The 23,810-nt window shown below is 51.8% G+C and overlaps 3 protein-coding genes across 6 annotated transcripts; 2 read left to right on the top strand and 1 right to left on the bottom strand.

The window, feature by feature from the left end:
• The first annotated feature begins 196 nt into the window (after positions 1 to 196).
• On the top strand, positions 197 to 12,346 carry LOC128149650 (uncharacterized). The gene is made up of 4 exons (XM_052805129.1): positions 197 to 400; positions 1,853 to 1,914; positions 10,660 to 10,770; positions 11,374 to 12,346. The coding sequence occupies exons 1-4, from the start codon at positions 197 to 199 to the stop codon at positions 12,344 to 12,346; spliced, it is 1,350 nt and encodes a 449-aa protein (XP_052661089.1).
• On the bottom strand, positions 5,750 to 19,216 carry LOC128148777 (aquaporin-12-like). 4 transcript variants are annotated; one of them, XR_008237405.1, is made up of 4 exons: positions 18,384 to 19,103; positions 17,774 to 17,890; positions 16,852 to 17,156; positions 5,750 to 6,300 (listed from the first exon to the last, which is right to left on the bottom strand). XR_008237405.1 is itself a non-coding variant. In XM_052802985.1 (3 exons), exons 1-3 carry the CDS (start codon positions 18,988 to 18,990, stop codon positions 16,975 to 16,977), a joined length of 906 nt encoding a protein of 301 aa, XP_052658945.1. In that variant the 5' UTR covers positions 18,991 to 19,216; the 3' UTR covers positions 16,081 to 16,974. The 4 variants fall into 4 exon arrangements, 2 of the variants coding, with proteins under 2 accessions (XP_052658944.1, XP_052658945.1); XR_008237406.1 differs by lacking the exon at positions 5,750 to 6,300 and adding an exon at positions 14,616 to 14,757; XM_052802985.1 differs by lacking the exon at positions 5,750 to 6,300 and having other exon boundaries at positions 16,081 to 17,156; positions 18,384 to 19,216.
• Positions 12,343 to 14,442, top strand: LOC128149649 (galactose-3-O-sulfotransferase 2-like). The gene is made up of 3 exons (XM_052805128.1): positions 12,343 to 12,395; positions 12,606 to 12,720; positions 12,967 to 14,442. The coding sequence occupies exons 1-3, from the start codon at positions 12,343 to 12,345 to the stop codon at positions 13,834 to 13,836; spliced, it is 1,038 nt and encodes a 345-aa protein (XP_052661088.1). The 3' UTR covers positions 13,837 to 14,442.
• Positions 19,217 to 23,810: the final 4,594 nt, after the last annotated feature.

Genomic DNA, 23,810 nt, shown 5'->3' with positions numbered 1-23,810 from the left:
GTACAAAGAGAGGCTGAGAGAGCTGGGGCTGTCCAGCCCAGAGAAGAGTGGTCTTGGGGGGGACCTCACAGATGTGTATAAACATCTGATGGGAGGGAATGAAGAGGAGGGAGCCAGGCTCTTCTCAGTGGTGCCCAGTGACAGGACAAGAGGCAATGGGAGCAAACTAAAAATGCATGCAAGTCACCCACGGGAGATGCCTCTCTCCACCTCTGCTGAGGAGACCCCGTGGCACCTCACAGTTGGGATGCCCACTTTTGTTTCTGCTTCCAGACACTTACAGATGGACCAGGAAGTCCTCCCAGTAACATGTAACCTGGTGTCTTTGGAGAAGAAGACATGGACAGTCATCAGGAATTGTTCAGAAGATCCTGGATCCTACAAGGCCCTGAGGAATCTAGTCTAATGTCAAAGCCACCCTAAAATATACAGCACCCAAGTGCTGCTGGCGCTGCAGGCTTCAGAGGCTTCAAGACAAAGCCCGGGTTTGTGAGGGATCACGCTAATCTCTCAGAGGTCTCTGGCAAGGAAACAAAACCAACCAAAAAGAAATGGCAAAGCCTGTTCCCAAGGTGAGTGGAGATGTATTTGGTTGTTCAAAGGCTTCTGATAAGGTGACCGAGATTAAAGAACAAATTGTGTGTGGTTAGGGCCAAAGTCCCAACGCAAGCCGAAAAGCCTATGGCCAGAAGCAATGACGTGCTTCTCACCTAAACTTGAGCACATCCAGCTGTCGTTCAGCCTTCACGCTCAAGAGGAGCTCTGCCTGGTGCCTCATCCCCTCTGGGACAGGGTCCCCATATCGGCGGGGATCCCATACAAGCCAGCAGCCACAGCACATCAGCACCGGTCCTGCGCTCAGCTCTCTCCACGCTTTGCTCTCAACTTCCCAGCTGGATGTATTTGTTCCCATTGGCCCTGAGCACCCTTTCAGAGGGAGCTGGTATCAATGGGCATGCCACTGCGGAGCAGCAGGCTGACTTCAGTGTCCCAGGAGAGCTGTTGAAGCTAACAGAAACTAATTAAATGGGCATGCCTCACTCGCTCTGCAAAGGGTAAAATTAACTAAGTATCAATTTAGGTAGGTGCTAATGGACCAGTGGCTGCCCAGCAGCGGAAGGGGAGGCCCAGTGTGTGATAGATTTCAAAACGACTCAGAAAGCAAACTTGCACATTGCTGATAACGCAGTGTGCTGGATTCCCTGGAGAAAGTCATCTAGAAATTATCGTAGGTTGTTTCGTGAATAGGTCTGTCTAGAAACTGGTCTGAAAAGCAAACAGAAAAGCTGCACAAAAAGTTTTCTGGGGGTGGGGGCCAAAGCTCGTCCCTCTCTGAAGTTTCTCTCCATCTGGGGTTGTGCGGGAATGACTGCAGACCTAGGAAATCGGGATGTCCTAGACGCTAATTTCCGCAATCCATCACTGCATCTGGGGCTGACTTGCTGCTGGGGAGACACACACAAACTTCTCATCTTTTCACCCCACTTTGAGATCCACCAAGCTGCAGGCTGCCAGGATACAAATGACATGGCCAAACTAACCACATGTAGGCAGAAAATGATGAAGATAAGTCCTTGCTTAAGCAAAGTGCACACACAGAGAAAAAAAAAAAAGAAAGCAAAGAAATAAAGATGGGGGGGGGGGGGAATGCTGCAGCGATGTGGGCAGGGAACAGCCCTGCCAGCCTTGGCAGCATGCAGGACTCAGCCATGCTCCTCTCTCTTGCCAGGGTCGGGATAATGAATTGTGGCATTCCTCAAAGGTACGGTTTTATGCACCAGCTCAGGTTGTACTTTTGCACCTGTAAAAGGCAGATCCCCAGCCTCAGACACAGCTCATCCGTTTCTTGCAGGGTGGGAGGAGGCAGCAGCACCAGGTGACCTTAGGACTAAGGACCCGAACCAAGAGCCAGAGGTAGGTTTAGAGGTTTCCTGATGGGATGCTGTGAGCATGCGATGAGAGATGGGCCAGTGGAGCCTGGGCAGGCAGCATGGGTAGCACAGGCACAGCGGGGACCAGACAGTGGGAAACAGGACCTTGTGGTCATCCTCAGTGAGGAATGGGACCCAGTCCAGCCTTGGACATGCCTTCCCTGACTTATCCCAGTGGCAACAACCTCCTTCCAGGTCCTTGAAGTCTAGCTACCTGCATGAGGCAAAGGGACAACAGTCTCAAGCCAGGAGACTCTGGCTTCAGGTACCTGGACTGCCACCGCAGATGCAACCAGTGCCACCTCCAGTCCTCCCTTGTGGGAGGGCTCCTCAGCCCCTCTCACCAGCTGGGCTTCTTTGGAGGTCTGCCCCCCCACCACGGCACTGCCAAGAGGTCTTCCAGGCTCCTCTAACATGAGATCAGTACTATTTTTACCCCTGGCCCTTCCCAGGATAATTTTAACCCTGGGTATGGCTTTTCTGTAGCACTCTGGTTTTCCCCCTCCAGTTAATGGCTTCGCATGGAATTTAAGTATCATTGTCTGCTGCTTATAGACACAGAGAGGTTTTTATTTCTTTTGCAGATGTTCTGCTTTGACTTTAAAAGTAAGGAACCATTTCCAGCAGGAGCTTCATCCCTCTCCAGTCCCTGCTAAGGAAACCTCTACGGGCCGCTCCCACCCCAGGAGATCCCCAGGGGTTGCCCCAACCTTTCTTGGCAAAGCCCAGAAGCAGTTTCCGCATATGCCCCCAGGACCCCAGTCTCTGCTCTCTACAGAGACACCTCCCTGGTTGCCTGTACCCTCCAGGCTACAGTTGCCTCCCTCTTGCCAACACATGCAAAGACATCAGTCCCTTCCTCGTTAGCCAAGGAAAAGATTGTCCCAGAGAGCAGCAGTGGCCTTTCTCCTGCACCTCACTTTCACAGCACTGTCTTGACATCCTAGCTCTCACAGGAGAACAAAGCTTCGCTGCTCCTGCCTGGAAAACCCTTGCTGACTCATCACCTTTGCAAGGAGATCTGTTGTGCCGCCCACCTGAAGGCGGCTGTTCACGCCTTGGGGCTCAGCAAGGAGTGTTGTTGATGGCAGACATATCTGCCTCTAGCAAGACCAAACAAAAACACACACGCAGCTTTCTGCTGTGTTGTTTTTATGCTGGAGTAGTCCCCACCCAGCAGGAAAAGGTATAAGGCACAGGTGAAGGGAGGCAGACAGCTAGTTGATGTTACAGTGAGGCTCAAGCCCTTTCAAACCCCTGTGCTCTCCCTCACACCACATTGCTCCAGCAATCCGTCCAGCCCCAGGGTTGGAAATCTGGGTCGCAGGTCTCCTCCTCACCAGAGAGGCAGTCACCTTCCCACATGTTCCTCTTCACCTCAGCCCCAGGTACAGGCTTGCAAATGGACCAGAGATGCCTGCTTTCCAGGTGCAGGTGCATCTTGTCCAACAGCCCTGGGAAAAACCCACGAGCAGCCCCTCCAAGCCATGGCCAGGCCAAGCAGGGAAGCCATTGCATGAGAGTGGCAAGGTCCTGGGTGTCTCAAGGCAAGCTGACATCTCCTTGCTCATCATCTTAAGCAGGGGTGAGAGTACAGGGACGGGGGACAGGAAGGGACTGGAGTCTTTGGGGCTCCTCATCTGCCTTCTGCTGAGATCAGCCCATCCCCAGACAGTGAATGTGCACCCACCTAGGAGGGTGCACATACCATAGTAGTATGATGACCCTATAAGGGTCATACTCAGCAGCAGGCAGCTGGGGCAGTTCTGCATCACCAGGACAGTCCTCACACCTACCCAAAAGTTATGAGCCTGTTAGGTCACCCCAGCAGGACCCGGCTGCCCAGTGAGCGGAGACAGAGCCCAATCCCTCCTACAAGGGCACCCTTCGCTTCTCAAGAAACACAGCTGCAAAAGATGCATTTGCCTGCCCATATCCTGACCCCTGCTCCAGCATCCATGGGAGAGAAGAGACCACAGGGTGTAATCTCAGAGGACTGCCATCTCCACCAAGGCCCTCAGACACTGGTCCACAAGTGGAGTCCCATCCCATCCAGATAACGCTCCAAAACAGCTTCTCTGGGATGCAAGGTAACAGAAGCAGCTCAAGAGAGCTCTTGAGGTCCTGCAGATGTGGCCTCCAACACAAGAATTATGCAGGCAGATGAGAGCATATGCTGTGCTTCACATCACCAGATCCCAGCAGGAGCAGACAACTTTGCCTTTTGAGATTCTCTTCTGCAGATGCCATCGAGTCATGCCCAAGAAAGAGGCTGCCAGGCAGCAAACAGGAATACAGGCAATCCTGACCAGGATTACATACCGAAACTGGACCTCCCATGAGGTCCCCATGGACAGGGAGGCTTATCCTTAGGGAAACAAGTGAGCTGAGCAGCAGCAAATCCCACAAGTGGCAATCCAGCAAGAGGAAACAACCAGAGAGGAGCAGGATCAAGCCAGTCTGGGCACCCTCATGTTGATGAGCCTCTGGGTGCTCCCAGGCAAGGGTGCCCTATGCCCTGCAGCAATAGGATGTCCCCCAAGGTCCTGCCTGGGGGATGCTCGCAGACCCCTCAGCCACCTACCTGCCCCACATCACCGTGGCCCCCCCCAAGCAGGCTTATCCATCTCAGATTGCACATGGCATGGTTGTGCAGAGGGAAGAAGAGGGGAGAAGCACCAACACTCACTCCCAACAGCAGAAAGGGGTTTGATCCCTGCAAACAGCAAGCTAGCCCATGGCTCTCACCCAGCCCTGGACTCCCAGATAAGCTGCCAGCCTGGGTAGATAGCCGGAGCACGGGATGGGTGGGGAATGCGACAGCCCCACAGTAAACGTGTGGTTTCAGTGAGGTGGATGGGGAGAGGCAGCACCTGCCTGTGCCAGGGTGAGGGGAACGGCTGCCTCCCTACCTGCGAGGGGGGAGGGAGGAAGCTGGGCCCTTTTGTCCCTTGAGAAAGCCAAGGTCTGGGCTGGAACTGACTTATCTGCCTGGTACGTATTTCCTGAGACCCATAGGCATGGGTGAAGGGAAAGCACGCATTGCCAGAGTACTCTCCATCGGTGCCAGGAGGCACATGGGGAGCCTGGTCCTGCAGAATGGGTGTTGCACAGCCTGAGCCACTGGTCCTCGTGGCACACATCACAGCCATGCAGCCTCCATCTCCACCACCGCCCCAGATGCCTGGTGCCCAAATGTGAGAAGCATGTGGTCCCGCTACTTGGGCTTAGGGCCCTTGGTCACACAAAGCTGTGGCTGTATCTTGCTGATGCTGTGCAGGATGCTGGGATGAGCCCCAAAGGGGAAGGATGTGGAGGAAAAGCTACTGAAGAGGGAGGAGACCCTGGTCAAAGGACCGGCTGTGGACATCCATCATGGAGGGCAGCCTCCCAGTCCACCTTTGAGTTGTCTTATGTTGTCCACCAGCCAGCAAGAAGCAGATGCAGTGATCATTTTTCTACTGGTACTGGAAAACAGTTGGCTTCCTAGCAGGGCTGTCCTGTTGCTGGTCATCCTGGCACAGCACAGTCCCAACACGGGGGGTTGAGGACTTTGCTGGCTTGGGGGAACATGGGAGGCCAGTCAGAAGATGGCAAATACAAGACATCCACGTGTGAAGCAGTGCCTGGAGTCGCGGGTGGTTAAATGCTATGCCTGGAGCAGCGAGTATGGCGAGGGGAAGCAAAGGAGGCAGCTGGGGATTGCCGTAACCCCAGCCCAGGGTGGATGGAGCCAGGTTGCATTGGAGACGATTAGCTCCATGCCATGCAGGTGTGACGCAGCCTGCACAGGGTCTCAGCAGCACAGACCTAAAGGCTGTATCAACATAGGGATTATCAAGAGCTAAACTCTCATGACCAAGCCATCTCTGTCCTCAGCTTTGTCAAGAAGTAAAAGCAGGACATGAGAAGGGAAAAGAAGGGATAACCACAAAGAGCAGAGCAGGAGGATATGAGGTGTCAAAGCAGAACATCAACAGCCATGGGTGAAACCGAGGAGTAAGGGAGGGACGCAGACATAGGGGGCACGGCCAGCCCCCGCAGGGTCCACAAGCGCCCGGACCAGCCTGGCCACCACTGACACGATGTAGCAGTGGTTTGCAGAAGGCAGCTTGCTGCCAGCAGCCCTCGAGGCCACGGCCGTGTAAATGTGCCACTCACCAGAGCTGAGGCTGGTAGCTCCCTGGGGCAGGTTCTGGAGAGCAGGGCACCGGTGGGAAGGTCTGCTACGGGCTTGCCATCCCAGGCGCCCCCCCCAGGGAGGGGCCACCAGCCGCAGGCACACAAGTCAGGCTCCAGGTGTTTGCTTTCCATTCTCCCAGGCTAGTGATAACTACCCGCTCCACAGCCAAGGCTCCAGCTCACCATGCTGAAATTCAGAAGGTATTTGATCATGTAAGTGGATTTTTTATTTATTTATTTAAGTAAAATATGATTTCCTTCAGTAAAATTCTACTTCCATCCTACCCAAACGTCATGTCCTTGTAGGTCCCTCTGTGTTGAGAAATGGTTAGAGATTGAAGTGATGATGGGAATGGGCATAGGAGCACTTCTGCTCTGCATAAATGTGGAGAGGTGTGGGTTAATGGGGCTCTCTCTTCTAGCAAAGCTCTAAGGGCAGCACTGCTCCCCTGTGTGCTAGGCAGGAAAATAGCATCTTTTGTAAGGCCTGATACTGCAAAGGAAGAAGAATGGCAAAACCTTGGTGGGGCAAGTAGGATGCTGATCCCTCCTGCCTTGTCCCAGGCAAGGGCTCACAGCTCGCAGCTCTGCACGCTCACCTGAGGAGTAGATGTGGAGCAGAAACATGTCTCTCTGTGAGTCTTTTACATGGCCAAACCAAAGAATGCACCTAGGGTGAGGTGTGCTCTTCCACAGCCTCTATTTTGGAGAGGATGAACAAGGAGCAGAGAAGGGCATGGCTTGACTTTGCAGCAGTGCCCTTTTGCTGTGGGGAGAGCATTTTGGGGCAGGACAGCCGTTCCACATGTGCCTGCAGCATCTGGGGCATGGCACACCCTGCTGCTGCACACCAAGCTGCAGTGCTAGGAGGCTTGGGGTCTTTCCTAACCCAGCTGTTTCAAGGATAGGTTGGGTACTGACGCAGGCAGGCAGTGCTGTCATGCCCTTCCTGCGCTACTTATCCTCTCCTGAGCGTCCTGCAGACCACTGTCCCCATTTTCTCATTTCTTGTGAAACAAAGGAAGAAAACAGCTCCAATCGCTGGTCAGAGGAAGCAGGCTATCTCTGGTGTACATATCGTGTACATTAATTGCCCATGCAACATTGCTCACTGCCTGGAGTGTATCTAGCCAGAGCAAATCAATAAAGTCATTTTTTGCCACCTATCTGCCCAGTGAACTCAGCCTTGACACGTCCTGCAGCACCCAGCAGTCAGCTGAGACCCTGCACAGCTCAGCAAGTGCCAGCCAACCACAGACCCATCCCAACTGGTGCATTTATTTTTGTGTTAGACAGGGAAGAGGCACAGGTGGGAGGGAAGCAGGTCATCCTCTCTGCTTCAAGCAGAGGGGAAAAAATGGAGGGGAAATCTGCAGTACTGCTGCAATCAAGAAGCGCCTGCTTCCAAGCAGTGCCCCAGGCATCCCACCACCACCAGGAGCAGGCAGCAAGACATGGCTGGGGGCATCATCCCTTGCAAATAAACGACCAACAGACTGGGTTTTGATTAAATCCATTGAGCCAGCGCAGGAGGATTCAGCTACTATGGCTCTGCTGCTGAGCCCTAGCAGCCAAAGGCATCTTTGGGGTGCTGCATCCATCTTTGCACCCTGCTTTGTCACTTTTGGAGGTGACAGCACACAGGCTCTGATCTGCAGGGGCTCTTCAGCTATAGCCTGCCCACAGCCAGAGGCATTTCCAAAGACTCTGCATGTTGTTCTTGCAGTCCACCCCGCCCTATGGGGCAGCGTTGACTCCCGCCAGCTCTGTGTGCATCTTGGACATCTTCCTGGTGCTTTGATCTCAAGTATTTAACTCTGCTTCAAGACACCCACACCCATGATCTCATCCTGGCATATTAAACTGAGAGGAGGCTGTGAAGGAGTTACCCATGGAAAGAAGTTGAGCCTTCTGAAGGCTCATCATCCAGCTACAAATCATCCAGCTGCTCCAGCCTCCAAGACAAAGGCTTGTCATGCTACATGTGCCATTTTATCCTGGTTTTGCTGCCTTCAGTGCAACTTCTTGGCATCTTCAGTGCAAACTTCAGCTGCTGCCACAGCTCTCCCTTTACTCAGTGCACCCTCCCTGATGCACATGTGTCCCACCAGAGCCAGCCTGGAGAAAGGGCTCTGGCTTTATGCTAGCCTGATTAGACCCAAGCAGCCAGCAACATGTTGTGTGTTCTCAACTGGTTGTGCAACCAACACAACACCCATCTCAAAAGAGGCAGCAGGCTAGCAGCAAAATGACCTGGATCTTTCACAGATTCTCTATGGGTTGAAAGTTTAGGACTGACCAGGAACCCCTGTGGAAGCAAGTCCAGAATTATATCTGCACAAAATACAGATACCAGAGTAGCAGAGGGTGCTGCCTACCTCCGCACTGCTTTCCAGGGAAGTGTTGCATCATTCTGCCTTCACTACTGGGTGCTTGTGCAGATCTCCCCAATGAGAGCGTTTGGGTATATTGCTAAATATCACAGTTAGTTAGCTCTTCATTCCCTTCTTGCTGCTTTTCTTAGGCTGGCCAGGCAGACAAACTTACCATCAGCTGTACCTTGCATGATGGGAGAGTTGGCTCAAGTCTCCAACAAGATCTGTCCAGCAGCATCACTTCATCCTGGAGCAACTCCTCCTTCACTGCTTTCTCCCTCTTTGGTCTCTCTGCCCATCAGTGATCTTCCACACAGGGGTATTTCAACAAGCCTTGCCTTGCAGCAGCTGTGGGGCAGCCCTGAGTCTCCGCTTCAACCCTCTCCCCTTAATGTGTCTTGGCATTTTAAGCACTGTTTAAGCATTTGGCATTTTTCTGATCTGTTGCTTGTCATACCCATTCATCTTTGACAGCACGAGGCTATCCTTGTGCTGCTTGCATGGCCAGGCAGCAAGCCATGCGCACATTCGCCAGCCGCCTGTCTCTCATCCGGGCTTGGCAATCTGCTCCTCAAGTGCAAAATGAGCATGGATAGCTCCACGTTACCATCAGGTTTTAGGGATGCTGTGCTGCTGACTAGCTTGTTCACCATGCTAGTAATTGCATGCCTTTTGAATCCTCAGTAGCACTGTCATAACCTAAGACCTCCCAGCCTTTACAGTCCCAAGTACTTTAGACAGTAAAAATCTCCTAGGAGGAGCTTAGCATTTCAACTCAATAAGTGACATAATTGAGAGCAGAGCAGAACCATACCCCTGAGTGTCCAAACTGATGTGCAACCACTGGAAGTAGTGCTGTAATAAGCAAACTACCATTAGTAGTAACAGTTGACAATTTTTCTGGAACAAATGCAGTTTTTCAATAGCAAAGCCAAACTCCTGACCAGTACCAGTGGCATGCAGGTGACCACTTCAGGCAGCCCATGTTTGCATCATTGCTAGCTCATCAAGGTAGTACTTCTCCCATGTGTCACAAGACTGCCCGGAGTAGGAGACAAAGCACCAGGGAGATGAAGATGCTCCAGGACAAGCAGGTCTGTGCAGTCCCAGGCCCACTAAAGGAAGCAGGCAACATCAATGAACACAGATTATCTGTCAGAATGTGGCTTCCAAGCAGGCTCTGCCTAAATTTCTGCTTTCATTAATTCCTCCTGTTCCTCCGTTTCATGCTCAGCAAAGCAGCCTGTGCCTGCTCCCTCACTCTGAGAGGGGGAGAGCAGACATCTGGGGCTTGCAGGCTGGACTCCCACCCAAGGAGGAGCCCACAACAGAGGATTTAACCAGATTCTCAGTACAAATCATCTCCTGTTAGGCAACAATATGTTCCCTGGGTAGAAACCAGCAGAAATTAAATGCAAACTAATCCTTTTTTCCAGGAAGCTTAGTCCCCCAACTGCTCCGCTTAAGATTGAGACTAAGATTAAGACTACAATCAAGCTCCATCAGGGTTTGCAGCAAGCCCTACAAATAGTAAAAGTCCCATGGCAATGTTTTTTCATGGCCTGAATGTCCCCATGTACAACCCAAAACCCCATAGCTTAGTGCTGATGACTTGAAGAAATCACACTGCTGTTGTAGACTTGGCTAAAACCAGACTAAAAGCCAGGTCACACACTGGAAAGGCACAGCTGGGGCCCCCATGGTAGCATCACATCTGCAGCCTGGGAAGGTGGCAATCACCTCCAATGGCAGGCATTGAGAGAAGGGGAGAGCAGGCAAAACAAAGTTTTATTGTTTTTTTAATAAAGATAGGGTCCCAATATTTCTAGGCCAGGAAAGATGCAAGCAGTGCCTGTTCCTGCTGCTGAAGTGGGAGCTCAGGCTGTGCTGGTGAGGCGTTCCTGAGCAGCCAAGGGACTTCGTGGTTATCGCTGTTTACCTTTCAGTGTGATATTTGTGTCCCAGCTGGAAATTTCCACTAAGCTACACTGCTTGAGCACAGCCTCTGAGGTTCGTTGGTTATCACTGCCTCTGCACCTCTTCCACCCATGAAAACGTGACCTTACCTTAAAAAAAAATTTTTTTTAAAAGTCTCAAGGTGTCTTTCCCCTCTGCCTCACACATGCATTTCTTCTACCTACTAATGGTCTGAAACGTCTGCTTCCTTGCAGGAAGCTGAAAGCAATATACAGGTGCCAGCCAGGTCGGTACTGGGTCATCTTCAGCCTCCTCATCTTCCTCTTGGTCACGCTTCAAGTTATGGAGAAGCTGCAGCCTCCCAGGTAGGTCTGAAGCAGGATTGCAAACCTGCACCTCATCCTCCGGCTGACCACTGAGGTAGGCTCAAAACCGCCCTCCTGAAAACCACCCAACAGTGTCTTCTTTAGACAAGGAGGAAAATCCAGGTGGGAGAGGATCCCTCAGGGGCTCTCACATCCAACCCCTATGCCCTGGCCAGAGCTGAGCCTGTTCTAGGTTCAGACTAGGCTGCTCTGGGCTTTGTCCTGGCTGGCCTCAAAACCCTTCAGCATCCTCCCAGTCCTCCCAATCTGGGGTCATCTGCAAACTTTCCTCCAGCTTCTCTAGGCCACCTGCTCTTCTCTCTCCTTGCCTTCTCTTGCTTTGCCCCTTTCCACCAGCCCACTGTGCTCCAAAGGACAGGGGCATTAGCACATCGCTACTGACCTGTCCTCCTCTTCTTGCACCCACCCCAACCTCCCAGGGCAGTGGTCAAGTCCTACACCCACCAGCAATACCACCCACCTCAAGAAAGACAGGGGAACACGCTTCGGGGTGTCTGCAGGGGGGGGTTGTTGGGCTGCAGAGGAGCTTTCCTCTTTGCACGCTCCTTCCATCCTCTGAGCCTAGTGTCCTCCCTGTTACAGAAACTGCCAGTGCGAGGTGGAGCGTGCCCTGAGGCAGACCATGGACCATGGCCAGAAGCTGCTCAACTCTGCCCTCCAGACCCCCGACCCGCTGTGGGAGGACAATTCCCCGCACTGGCAGAGGAAAACCATGCCAGACCCCACTTCGACTGAGAGTGCGCAGGACATTTTTCAGATGCATCTGTACTTCAGCCAGGAGACCCCACTGGAGAGCAGCCCAAGCAGTCAAGAGGAGCACTGGACGTGGCAGCCTGTGGAAAGCAGCAAGAAGGTGAAAGCCCATCTTTCATCCATGAGGCTGAAATCCCAGCTTCCTGACCTGAGAAAAGCAACCAGAGAGGGTCCTTCTCAAAGTCTTTCTGGGAGGATCTCCACAGTTTTGGGAGATGCTGACGCTGCCACCAGCAAGTTCATAACCTTTGCAAACAGGATGACCACAGAGGAGAAGAGGAGAATGTCACCACCAGGAATGACACAGGCAGTGGTACAGACCCAGTCGCAACCTCAAGCCATGGGTTTCCCCCATTATCAGTGGGACAGCTCACTTAAACACACCGTGCCAAATTCAGCTCAACCTCCACAGGCAGAGGACCTTTACAAGACAGACCTGGAGAAGGGATTTTTCCCAAGCTGGACAAAAGTCTCTAAGGTTGAAGAGGTGACACCTGGAGAAGGCCACCAGGCCAGAGGGGTCTCCTCTCACAGGGAGAAGTGTGAGCCCAAGACTGACATTGTCTTCCTGAAAGTCCACAAGAGTGCCAGCAGCACCGTCATGAATGTCCTCTTCCGCTTCGGCGAGATGCACAACCTCACCTTCGCCTTCCCCATCGGGGGTGGCAACCAGCTCTCCTACCCACACCACTTTTTTGCGAGGTTCGTGCAGGGCTTCTCCCCCAGGAGCCCTCGGCGGTTCAACATCCTCTGCCACCACATGCGATTCCTGCAGCCGGAGGTATGGGCAAAGCCGCAATGACTCGGGAGGGGCGAACAGGGGAGGGAGAGAAGGGCTCATGGGGAGCAAGGTGGGACACCCATAGAGTAGGTAAACTCTCCAGGGAGTAAGCTAAAGAGAGACAGGATTGCCCCCAGGTACCTTGCGTGTTTATGGGCATCTCCTGAGAGCTTCTGTGCTGTGACCCGAGACAAGCTAGGGGACAGCATCTGTAGCAGTCAGCAACTATCATCTTATTCTTGTCTGGTGGGCCCTTGGAGATGTCTTACTCCCTGGACAGGCCTGGAGGGTACCAGCTGCAAAAGGAGAACGCCTTCAGTGCATCAGCTCAGGTCGGCCATGCCCAGCATCCACCTTTCTGGATGCCACTTGAGGACACGCAGATCTGGGGAAAGGCAAGGAGATAGGATGTATCTCAAGTCCAGACAGGTCACCCAGCTGTGGCAGCATGTAGCAGGGAGCTTTGGTCACGGCTCTCCTCATGTGCCTCTTCTGGGGCTCCCCACAGCTCACACAAATCCTCCTTTGATGAGCCGCACCCTGAAACCCTCCCCAGCACCTCCGACCCCAGCAAGGGTTTCTGCTTGCCAGCAGAGCACAGGATTGCACTCCTCCCCACCCCACCTTTAAAACCTCCTTTTTCTCCTCTGCAGGTGCAGAAAGTGGTATCCAGCTCAGCTGTCTACTTCTCCATCCTGAGGAACCCTGTGCAGCTCATGGAGTCCTCCTTCATGTACTACAAGGGCGCATCGGCTTTCTCCCGTGCTCGCAGCCTGGAGGAGTTCCTCAGCCAGCCCTACCACTACTACAACCCTGCAAAGAGTGACAGCCACTATGCCAAGAACCTCATGACATTTGACTTTGGCTTCAACCCCAATGGAGAGGCCTCTGCTAAGCGGGTGCAACTCATGCTGAAGGCCATCGAGGCGTCCTTTGATTTGCTCCTCATCTCCGAGTACTTCGACGAGTCCATGGTGCTGCTGAAGGAGATACTGTGCTGGGACTTGGACAGCGTCGTCTCCTTCCCGCTCAACATCAGGGACAGCAGCACCAAGTCCCCCCTCTCGGACACCATCGTGGAGAAGATAAAGGACTGGAACAGGCTGGACTGGGAAATCTACACCTACTTCAACAGGACTTTCTGGGAAAGGATCGACCGAGACATTGGCAGGGAGCGCATGCAGCGGGAAGTAAAGGCGCTTCGGGAGAGGCAGGCAGAGCTGGCGAGGACCTGCCTGCAAGGGACGGGCAGCGTGGCCCCGAAGGACATCAAGGACTCTTCCCTGCAGCCCCTGCAGCACGGCAATGCAAAGATCTTGGGCTATAACCTCAAGCAGGGCTTGGACAAGGAGATGGAGCACATGTGCCGGCGGCTGGTGACCCCGGAGCTGCAGTACAGCAGCGCGCTCTACAAGAAGCAGTTTGCCCGCAAGCCCCCCCAGCCCCACCAGCCTGCTCCCTCTCAGCAGGGCAATGCCCTGCGGCACAAGCTGGAGGGCACCCAAAACTGAGCCTCCTTTTCCCCTCCAGGCATCGTTCTCTAGCCACCTTTGCTGAGGACAGCAAGGTGCTCACCTCCTGGACTCTGGGGCTGCTTTTGCCTCAGGGCAGGGGGTAGCTGCCCACGAGAGCCCCCAGCCACCTCCATGCAGGACTGTGCACAAGCTCTTGGGTGCTACATACTGCCGTTGCTGCGGAGCAGGACAGGCTGCAATGGGGGGGGTCCCAGGGGCTCAACACAACATGACTCTTCCAGGGTAGGTCCTGAGCAAACAGGGCAAAAACCGCTGACTGGCAGCTGAAGCCTTGAAGGAGGCGATCCGGGGGGAGTCTGCGCTGCGTAGTACCAACTCCAGTGGCGAGGAGCAGCACCAGGAGGGCAGCCCAAGTCCTCGGCCCCATGACGGAGACCATAACAGCACATGGCCAAGCTGTAAATCAGAGCTGCGGAGCTTGATTTACAGCTTGGGAACAAGTCTGTCCAGCTGCGACTCTCCTCCACTACACCTTAATGCTACTGTGCTGGAAAAGCAGCCTCTTAATTACAAATAACAATATTCACCATCACTCCTATTAAGTTCCCCTTAATTACATCAGTCTGCCCAGTAGATGGTCTCCTCAGCAGCCCAAGAAACAAACCTCAAACAAATGAACACATCCTGGGGGAAAAAAAAGAAATAAATAAATCAGCATTTTTAGTGTTTTTAGCATTTTTTTTTGCCCCGACTCTGTGGTTATGTGCTGCCTTCAGATGCTGCACTCATATGCTACATTTATAGGATCAGCATCCTACCCCAGAGCTGATGCCAAGACTGCAGTGTCAGACTGCAAGTTAAATTCCTATGCGTCCAGGAGACATCTCATGAGCATCTCTGCAGCCAGACATCCCAATCCACTGCTTGGAGCAGCTGTAGGAATATTCCATGCTCTGCCTGGGGAAAAAATACCACAAGAATGGGTTGCGGTGGGCTAGCCAACCTTATTTTTCACATCCTACACTTAGCCTCAAATCAAAAGCAGAGCCAGCAAATCAGTTTGGATGAACAGAGGCCCTGTCTCAGGATTTTCAGCACAATTTCCAAACCAAAAGAGGTTCAGAAAAAATTGCTGAGGGGATCTGAGCATCCCAGGCTCTCCCTTGGCCAGCCATGCAGAGCCTCAAAGGTTTCGGTTTCCACCCGAAGGTGCCCCATCTCCTGCTCACAGTTTAGCCAGGCTAAAAGCCAGACTGCGTTCCCACTGCCTTTCCCTGGAAGGGACCAGGCAGCACTGAGCATCCAGCCAGGCACAATGCGGGGACATCATTTTGGGGGCATTTGCTGCATGGTTTTTAGGGTGTCGCTTGTTCCATAAAGTTTCATCTCCGAGGCATGTCCACGTATCGCCGCATTGGTCCCTTCCCTCATTTCTCCTGGTGGGACGTGGTGTGGTGTCATGGTTTGCAGAGGTCCAGCTCCCCTCTGGGTTCCTGGGTGGTCTGCAGTTCACCCCAGAAGACAATCCCCCACGCAAGCAAGGGAGATGGGCAGCCCATGGGCAGTGTAGCCAGGGTCGTCCCCCAAAAACCTACAGGGGACATAGGCGGGGTGCCTGGCTGGCACCTGGGTACCAAACCTGCATCTGACGCCTTCACTCCAGATTTTAATCGGGTGCCACTTCCTTATTCACTGTTTGCAGCTCAGTAAATAGGAGCCTGATCTTCCCTGCTCGAGCTCCTGCCAAGGTGACCCAGGGCAGGGACACTCGTACAACCACAGCATCACCTCTCCCTGTGCCCACTTGCACAAAAAGCACAGCCTGCCCTGGAGCACGCACCCTGCCAATTGCTCCAAAAAGTCATGGGCGCATCAAGAATATATTCAACGCAGGAATTTTCCACCCAGAGAGGTCCTGCAAAATAGACTATTTTCTGCAAAATGCAGCAACTGGCCATTTTCAGCACGGACGGGGGAGACATCTGGGCAGCAGCTCAGTATCCAGCCATGCCCAGCAGCCCTGCTCCAGGGATGCTGCACATGGGATTGCCCCTGCCCCTGCTTTTCCCTGTGGAGAGACCCCCGGTGTGCAGCACCCATGGGGTGCCCTGGCCCTGGCACTGCCTGGGGGGAGCCCCGTTTACCTAGCAGGTGTTTCCACCCAGATTACCGCCCTTCCAGAGCAAGCGGCAGGCAGGGCAGAGTCAGTTTGGACGTCGCCATGGCATCTCCCGTTTTTGGTGATCAGATGGGCTGATCTCCCCACGGCAGAGCTCACAGGAATGACATCACTCACCCAAAAGCCAATCACAACATATGTTTTTATTATTATTTCCACAAACTGTAATTTTATCTTTAGGAATATTTCAGGTAGACACGGAGAGGAGCCCTGGGATGCACTTGCTCACCTACACTGGCTGCATACCAGCAGTCTGGGTCTCGTTTTTTAACCACAGACACTTTGTGTACTGTTTCTTGATGCTTTACAGCACACAAAAGCCAGGCTAAACGCTGCATCCGCAGAGGAGCAGGGTGTCCTGTGGCCAGTGAACTCCCTTCCCCTGGAGCACTTTTAATTCCTCTCCAAGAACTGCCAGGTTCAGCTTATGCAATTCAAAGACCTCAGTTTAACTCAAAGAACACCAATTTTTGACCAATATCCATTTAGTAACTTGAAAGATCAAAGCCTGCTTCCTCCTCATCCCAAGTTTCCAAGGCGGTTACTTGTTTATGCTTTGTTTTTATGGCTGCAAGAGACCCAGCCAAATTATTTCAAGCATTGCACGATGCAATAATCTGGGAGTTGCTCAAGCCTACCCACATAATGGTCCTGACTTTCTGCAAGCTTCCTGGCAATACAAGACAACCAGCAATTTATGCAAAAGTGTTAGGTTTTTTTCCCCTTGCTTGAGCCAGCGATGCAGGCCTGAAACATTTCAGGCTCTCCAGGGAGACTTTCAAAGCTATTCCCAAAGGAGCTCAGGGATTCAGACATCCTACAAGGCCAGCTTGGCCAATTCCTTCGCGATGCTTTAAAAAACAAAATCTCACCCTGTGGCAGTGACCGAATGGGCAGGATGGGTGCTGGGCTGGACGAGCAGCAAAATCGTCCATGCCAGGAAACCCATTCCCAGGAGAGGGGCTGCAGGGACATCCTTGGCTTCCGTCCACGGCTCAGGCACAAGGCTCAGAGTTGCTCTTCTCCCCTTTCCTCTTCTGCTGCAGTTCATCACCCTCTACCTGCGCCACCATCCTTGCCTTGGGTATCTTGTATTTGCTCTTCTGGCTGTAAAGGAGGTTTTTCTGGAAGAGTCGTGGGATGTTGCCTTGGTACAGCAAGAGAGCAGTGAGCATCCCTGAAATGAGAGCACAGACCCCTTTGGTGTGCTGCATCGAGCATCTCCACGGCTGAGTAGTCATTTTCAGGCCCTTGCCATAACCTTCATCATGACCAAAATCTAGCTCAGCACCACTGAAGTCCCCACTAACAGTATCTGAAAGACCCTTGCTATATTACTTTAAGGAGAATTTAACCATTGTGTCCTTAATTTCATAGCAAGGCTTGTTTTGACTCCAAAGGGCCGTAAACGATGCCAGCAGTCTTCTGTCCAGGCTCTCTGCACTCTAGGCAGCATGTATCCAACTTCCCGTGGTCATCCTGAAGCTGTGGACAACCTCAATAGCATAGCTCAGATAATCGTTGCCCTAAAACATCTTTGCTTCATCTCCCCCAAACTTTGGCCTCAGGAAGAGTTTTTGCCTATGCCCCACATAGAAATTGCATTAAAAAAATTGGATAGCAAAGGGATGACTCGAGCGACAGGGAAGGGGGACAGAAAAGGACACCTGCCACTGGCAAGACACAAGTTTAGCCCTTTGCCAGGAATGGTTTGTGTTACGCCCAGCATTTCTGCCTTGCCCGTTGCCCCCCATGCCAACCCCTGCCCCCCAGTACCTCCTAGGCAAATCTCACCTGTAAGGGGCCCCAGCCAGTAAACCTGGATGTAGTCCCAAAAGCTGCTCCCCGAGCAGTGGAAGGTGGTGGCTGCAGCCAGAGCAGGGTTAAAGAAGGCCCCCGTGAACGGTACAGCTGCATGGGAAGAGAAGCATGGCCATCAGTCTCGCTTGCATCCTTTGAAAGACTGACAAAGAGCTGGGCCAGGAGACCCGTGACCCCTCCTGCCTGCCAGGAGCATCTCTGCTGCTGCCCAGCTCTGGCAGCTGCATCTCTTGGACTGTGTAATAGCAGCACAAGGGGAAATCCCACCCTTGTCACCCTGAGCTTTGCGGGAAGAAGAGTTCAGTGCGGGACCAAAGGGTTGCGTTTAGGGGACGTTCAAAGAAAGTGCTCCCAGTCTTTGGGCAAGCTGTGGCTTCTCGTGTGCCAACGTTTCACCTGCTGCCTAGATATCCTAAACTGCAGTCTTCATCCCCAAATGAATATTCCCTCAAATAAGTAGAAAACAAATGTCTTAGTAATCATTATCTCTTAAGTCTTGGAAGATGAAAGAGGGACAGTTCCTCCCCCACAAATTAAGTATTTTTCTTAATTTCTTAGAAAAAGAAAGGCAGGTGCTGCTCACCTGTGTAGGTCAGGAAGGTGACAGTCGCTGCCAGGGCAGGGACCCGGTACATCAGGTGACTCTGGCACAACTTGAGAAGGACAAGGTGGAAAAAGAAAGAGCAAGTGCCTTCCACAAAGGCAGCATGGTGCAGAGAGGTATGGATGGAGGAGCTGCACTCTGATGCTATCAGGTTCTGGATGAGGTGGAAATGCGTCAGCTCCCAGGACCAGTAGAGCTTGGTGACAGCCCATCCCATCCCCATGCCCACACCCTGGGCCAGCAGCTTGGCAGCAGTTGCGGCGAGGTTGGACTCAAGGAGCAGGAACTCCTGGAGAGAGATGGTCGGGTTGGCGGATGCTCCATCAAAAGAGGCACCATGAACCACGAAGAGGAGGAAGAGCAGAGTCAGGACCACGTCTGGGCCAAAGCCACCACCCCACAGACTGATCTCAAACAGCATCCTCAGCTCAAGGCAGCTTGTGCACAACTGTAACGAGCCAGCAAGTTCTCTGGCAAGGCAGCTGTATGCTCCAGGAGACAGAAGCCTCTTGGAAAGCTGCCTGAGCACCTGGCACGCCCCAACAACCAGGAAAAAAAAAGCAATGGAGACATTCAGGCCAGCCATAGCCAAGGCTGTGCAGTGGAGAGAGACTGAACCAAACCCTGGGAAGGAGCAGAGAAAGCTTCTGCACCTCCTTTTTATAAAGCCATGCGTAAGCAAACGTGGCACAGCCCAACAGGCTTGGGAAACACAGCACGTGCTGCCCTCTCCTTTGCAGGGCAATGCCTGCTGCCACAGGGAGCGGATGGACTCACCCGCACCTGGATCAGCCAACAAGTTGTTTGTCCCAGCAAGCAGGTCCCGGTGTTATCTCCGTCACGTGGTCGCTGAGCCTCCAACCCCCAGCATTCTTATCTGAGAGGCTGCAGCAGCTCCCCAGAGCTGCTCAGGTCTTCCAGAAGAAGGAAAAACCTTGATTTCATTTCTGCTTGGCACCATAGAATGCAATCTACTGCCCCAATCCCAAAACCTGGGACACAAGGGGACTCTTAGAAAGCCAGTAACCCATGCAAGGGGTTCCCATTTCTCTGGGGCAGAGCCACTCTAAGCCACAGCAAAGTCCGTCTTTGGCCAATTTGAAAGCCTGGCTTGCTTACTGCTCCCTGTCCTTGTCCTGAGTAAGACCTCGCCTCATTTGTTGGTGGTGGCACCAACTGCATGTGCCACTGGTCTGCAGGTGGCATTTTAGCAACAGTGACATTTCAACTCCTCCTGCTGGTACCGCGCATAACGGGGACAGGATCTTTCCCAGCTCCACCAAAATGACCCCATGGTGTCGTCATTACCCAACTTCTGAAACCCACACCATCTAAATGCATTTGGGTCAGACCTTTGACTACATGATGAAGTCAGTGGCAATTGTAGGTGACAATATATGCCATGTTTGCTCCACACATGACTCCAGTGGTTGCATCCTCTGCACCAGGTCCCGCCAGGTCACTGGGAAACCCCGGGCTCTCACTGATGGGGTCTGCAGAAAGAAAGGGGATGGTGAGCGATGGAAAGCATGACAGCAGCACAGGCCATGGCAGGAAGGATGGGATGGGGTGGATAATGTCTTGTTATCAGGGACTCATGGTTAACAGAGCATAAACAATTCATTATGTGTCTCCTGGGTCACTTCCCTGCTCTGCAGCAGAAATTACACCACCCTGAGCCCACATTTCCCATCCATACAGTCAGAATAGCATCTCCTTCATTGCTGGCATGCTGCAGGGATAAATGTGCCCAGGGTGTGCTCTGCTATCATGGGAACAAGTGGTGGGACGTACCGTGAAGCAGCAGCTGGGCATTGGGACCACCATGCTGGGTACCTCATCCCCAGGGCAAAGAACGGTCCTGCACCCTTGCGCAGGCAGTACTGGCAAGTAACACAGGCTCCTCTCACCACCCCATTGCATGCAAGGAGCCAACGGCTTTTCTTAATGCCATTTTATTTCCCCCCCCAGTCATTTGTAAGAGAAATCGCTAGGAGACAGGTTTGAAGCACACTTGAGCCGGGGATGAGGCACTTAATACAGTGCAAGTCGGCTATGGCAACGCAGACCAACCCGTGAAAACCAGGAGCGTACACTTCAAAGGGATCGGAGCTGCTCTGCCTCTCTCCCTTATAGCCTTTACTGCAGTGGAAAAGAAACACGACGTTTTGGTAGGGCATTTTGGAGATGTTTGTGAAGGTCACGGCCAGCCTCAGCACCTCCTCCTGCCACACTCTCCCTCCTTTCACCTTTATTCCCACGGTTGTTTCTACCACCAAGTGCCCACCCAAGGGTGGTTTGGGGAAGGTACCTGGTCCCCAGTGATCGCCACACACAGCACTTGCTTTGGAAACCTTGGGAAGCCCGAGCAAGGAAAGGCATTATGCTGCAACAGCCCATTGTCCAAGCCTTCCCCTCCTCCCCACCAGAACTGCCCTGGTTCTGGTTGGCCTGCCTCAAAACATACACGGTTTTACCATTTTTAAGCCATTCCTCTCTCCAAAAGACAGGAGAAGTGTGCATCTTTCACCTCAAATGAGGAAACACCCTCGCAGAAGATGAAATGTGCTTTAAGAGACCCATAAAATTAATATTTTTGGCCTTGTGAAAATTCACCTCTGCCAGCATCAAAGTGCTGGTCAGACAAAGCCACTCATCACTGCAGAAGAGACCACAAAAAAATTTAACATCACAGTCCAATTAGTTTCTTTCCGTCTCCCCTACTTTTGTGTTTCTCAAAAGTAGAGAAACTGGTAGAGTTTTATCTTTAGAAACAAAACCTTACAAGGACCCAGTGACACCAGCCCACACCAAATCCCTGGAAGAGAACCGCTGGCTCATGGGACGCAGGAGACAGATGGGCAGTTTGCACAGAAGAACGCCACAGATCTTTCTGTAGCACGTCTCAATCCCTCCTATGAGCATTTGGACCTTGGTTTCAACAGAGGGTTTCGAAAGAGCAGATGAGAGCTTTCCGATGGGTCCCCTTTGGAGAACATCTCCAGAGCTCCCCTCTGGAGAACATCTCAGCCACGGAGCAGAGTTCATCCAGATCAACAAAAAAAGGGGGGTTAACACATGTCCCTTACACTAATACTTCTAGCTACTCTTACAAGAGAAAGCTGCCATGCACTAATGCCTAAGAAGCAAGTGCATTCTTGTCCCCTTCTTCCAAACACAGCTGTGACATGGAAAACATTGTGACACCCATGGTAAAACTGGGAAAAAAAAAAAAAAAATCCCAACATCTCTTCCTTCCCACAGGAACTGATTTTTTTCCCTTCTTCTCAAGCATTTTAAGAGTTGGGCCTTAGGAAGTAAATGTTCAGAGGTCTTTAAAAACTATTTCCCGTCCATCGCCTGTAATTACGCCCACAGCACATCCTGCAATTGTGGGACACTTAACCCAGGCTGGAGAGAGGAGCTGGAAGCTGTTGCTGATGAGGATAATTATGGGATTAAATAACACCAGTGACAGATATGCAAGCAGCTCACTTCCTACCTCGCTTTAGTGGTGACAGCAGAAGGGGGCACGCTGCAACCTCTGTACTGGAGCACATCTTCAGGCCACTGCAAAAGCAAAACCCCTTCAAGAGTCCATGCAGCTTCGCATGGCTGCTCTTCTAGAAATGAGACTGTCTAAAAATTCAAGTACTCCCACTGAAAACCACTTTTCTGTGGCTGGAACATCAGTGTCTTTTCTAAAGCAAATTTGCTTTCAGGGCTGTCAAGAACTACAACAGCTTCAAATGCAGGTATTTTAAATGGGGGTTATTTTAGCCATGGGATAGGAACAAGCCGGCATTTCCACAGTTAAGTAAATAAACACTCTTCAAAAACATTGAAGGGTAACAAAAACTAAACAGAACCACCGTGGCTCCCCCCACCACACTATTTTCACCCACAAAGAGGTAACAGCTACAGCTGAATGCAGTTGTAAGGTTATTTAAGGAGAGTTTTACTGGGATGGGGGGGTGGGTAAGAGCTTTCCAAGAGCAGCCACCTGTTATGAGCTGCTGCGACAAGGCAGCAGACACCCAGCAGCAGGTTTCCTCCCACAGGCAGCCAGATGAAAAGGGCTCAGGGAGAGCCACAAGTTAATTGGGCTTTATCAGAAGACCTGGATCCTTAGAACAAGCATTTATGGGGAGGAAAAAATAACAAAGATAGATCATCCTTGGCTCTAGAAACCTTGAATTCAAAGGAGATGTATGTCCCTAGGAAGGTCACCCCTGTACCCAGCATGGGAAAAGAGCATCTATCTATCCCCCCTCCAGAACATCCCATGTAGATGCCCCGAGTCACATCAGTGTCTTCTCCATTGATCCACAGCTATACCGAGCCAGATTCATTATTCACAAGCCCTTCTGAAAACACCAGAAACTGGAGTCTGTGCATTGAGATGTATCTCTGGATTGAGACATACTGTCTGCTATTCCAGTCCCATCCTGCTCTCCACTGACTCACTACATCTTCTCTAAAGCAGCAGTCTGGTGGCCTTTTAGTGTCCTAAAGAGAATGAGCAATGATTAACTTCCCAGTAGGCAAACACCATTAAAAACAAAAAATAAGAAATCATCAGTCCCCACAGGTTGTTTCAATAATCAGGTCAATAGGTAAATGGGATTTGAAATGAAGTTACGATGTACTGGAAGATATTCCCCTGCAGACGCTGGCTGGCAGACAGGAACGGGAAAAAGCAATTATCACTGTTGCAATAAGGGAACAACAGCATGAGAAGCTGCATCAGCACTGCCCTCCTCCTTTGTAACAGACTGCAGGTAGAGAAATTACAGTCAGAAATTCATTGTTCTCATTTGTTGGTATTTTCTCCCCTCAAGAAAAAAAATAAATCCTTACTTAGACTGGAGTTCAAAGTAGGGAAAAAAGCTCTTGGAAAAACCTGCTTCCTCCACGTCTGGAGAGCAACATCAAGAATTTAGCTGAGCTCAGCACAGTTTCACATACTTTTCTGACTTGACTGAGGATGGCTATTTTCATTAAAAACAATCTTCAAAATGCAAGTTATAGAAGTAGGAAAAAATGCAGCGGTACAAATCCCTGGAAGCAGGCATTTGCAGACAACTGCTGTGCTCGCACACGAGCCATGTGAATTGCACTGAAACCCAACACTTTTCTTCAGGCACCACTGTGAAAATGCTCATTAGAAATGAAGATCCTTTTTCAGTTTTCAGCCATCCTGGTTTTAACCAGGGTGTTGCTGGCGCAGTCCAAATAATTGTGCTCAGCTTTGCAGTGAACTCACCACAGCCAAAACAGCAGCCCTGAAAGGGAGAAATCGTTGCCCCCAACTTTACCATCTTGAAGAACAACATTTTAAACACTCAATCTTGAATAAACAGATCCAAAAAGATGGGGCTGCTCTTGGTTTTAGTCTAGGCCAGG

The sequence above is a fragment of the Harpia harpyja genome, chromosome 12 (assembly GCF_026419915.1).
Source record: "Harpia harpyja isolate bHarHar1 chromosome 12, bHarHar1 primary haplotype, whole genome shotgun sequence".
Taxonomy (NCBI): Eukaryota; Metazoa; Chordata; class Aves; order Accipitriformes; family Accipitridae; genus Harpia; species Harpia harpyja.
Note: the sequence above shows the minus strand (reverse complement) of the source record. Positions and strands in the feature narration are given on the sequence as shown.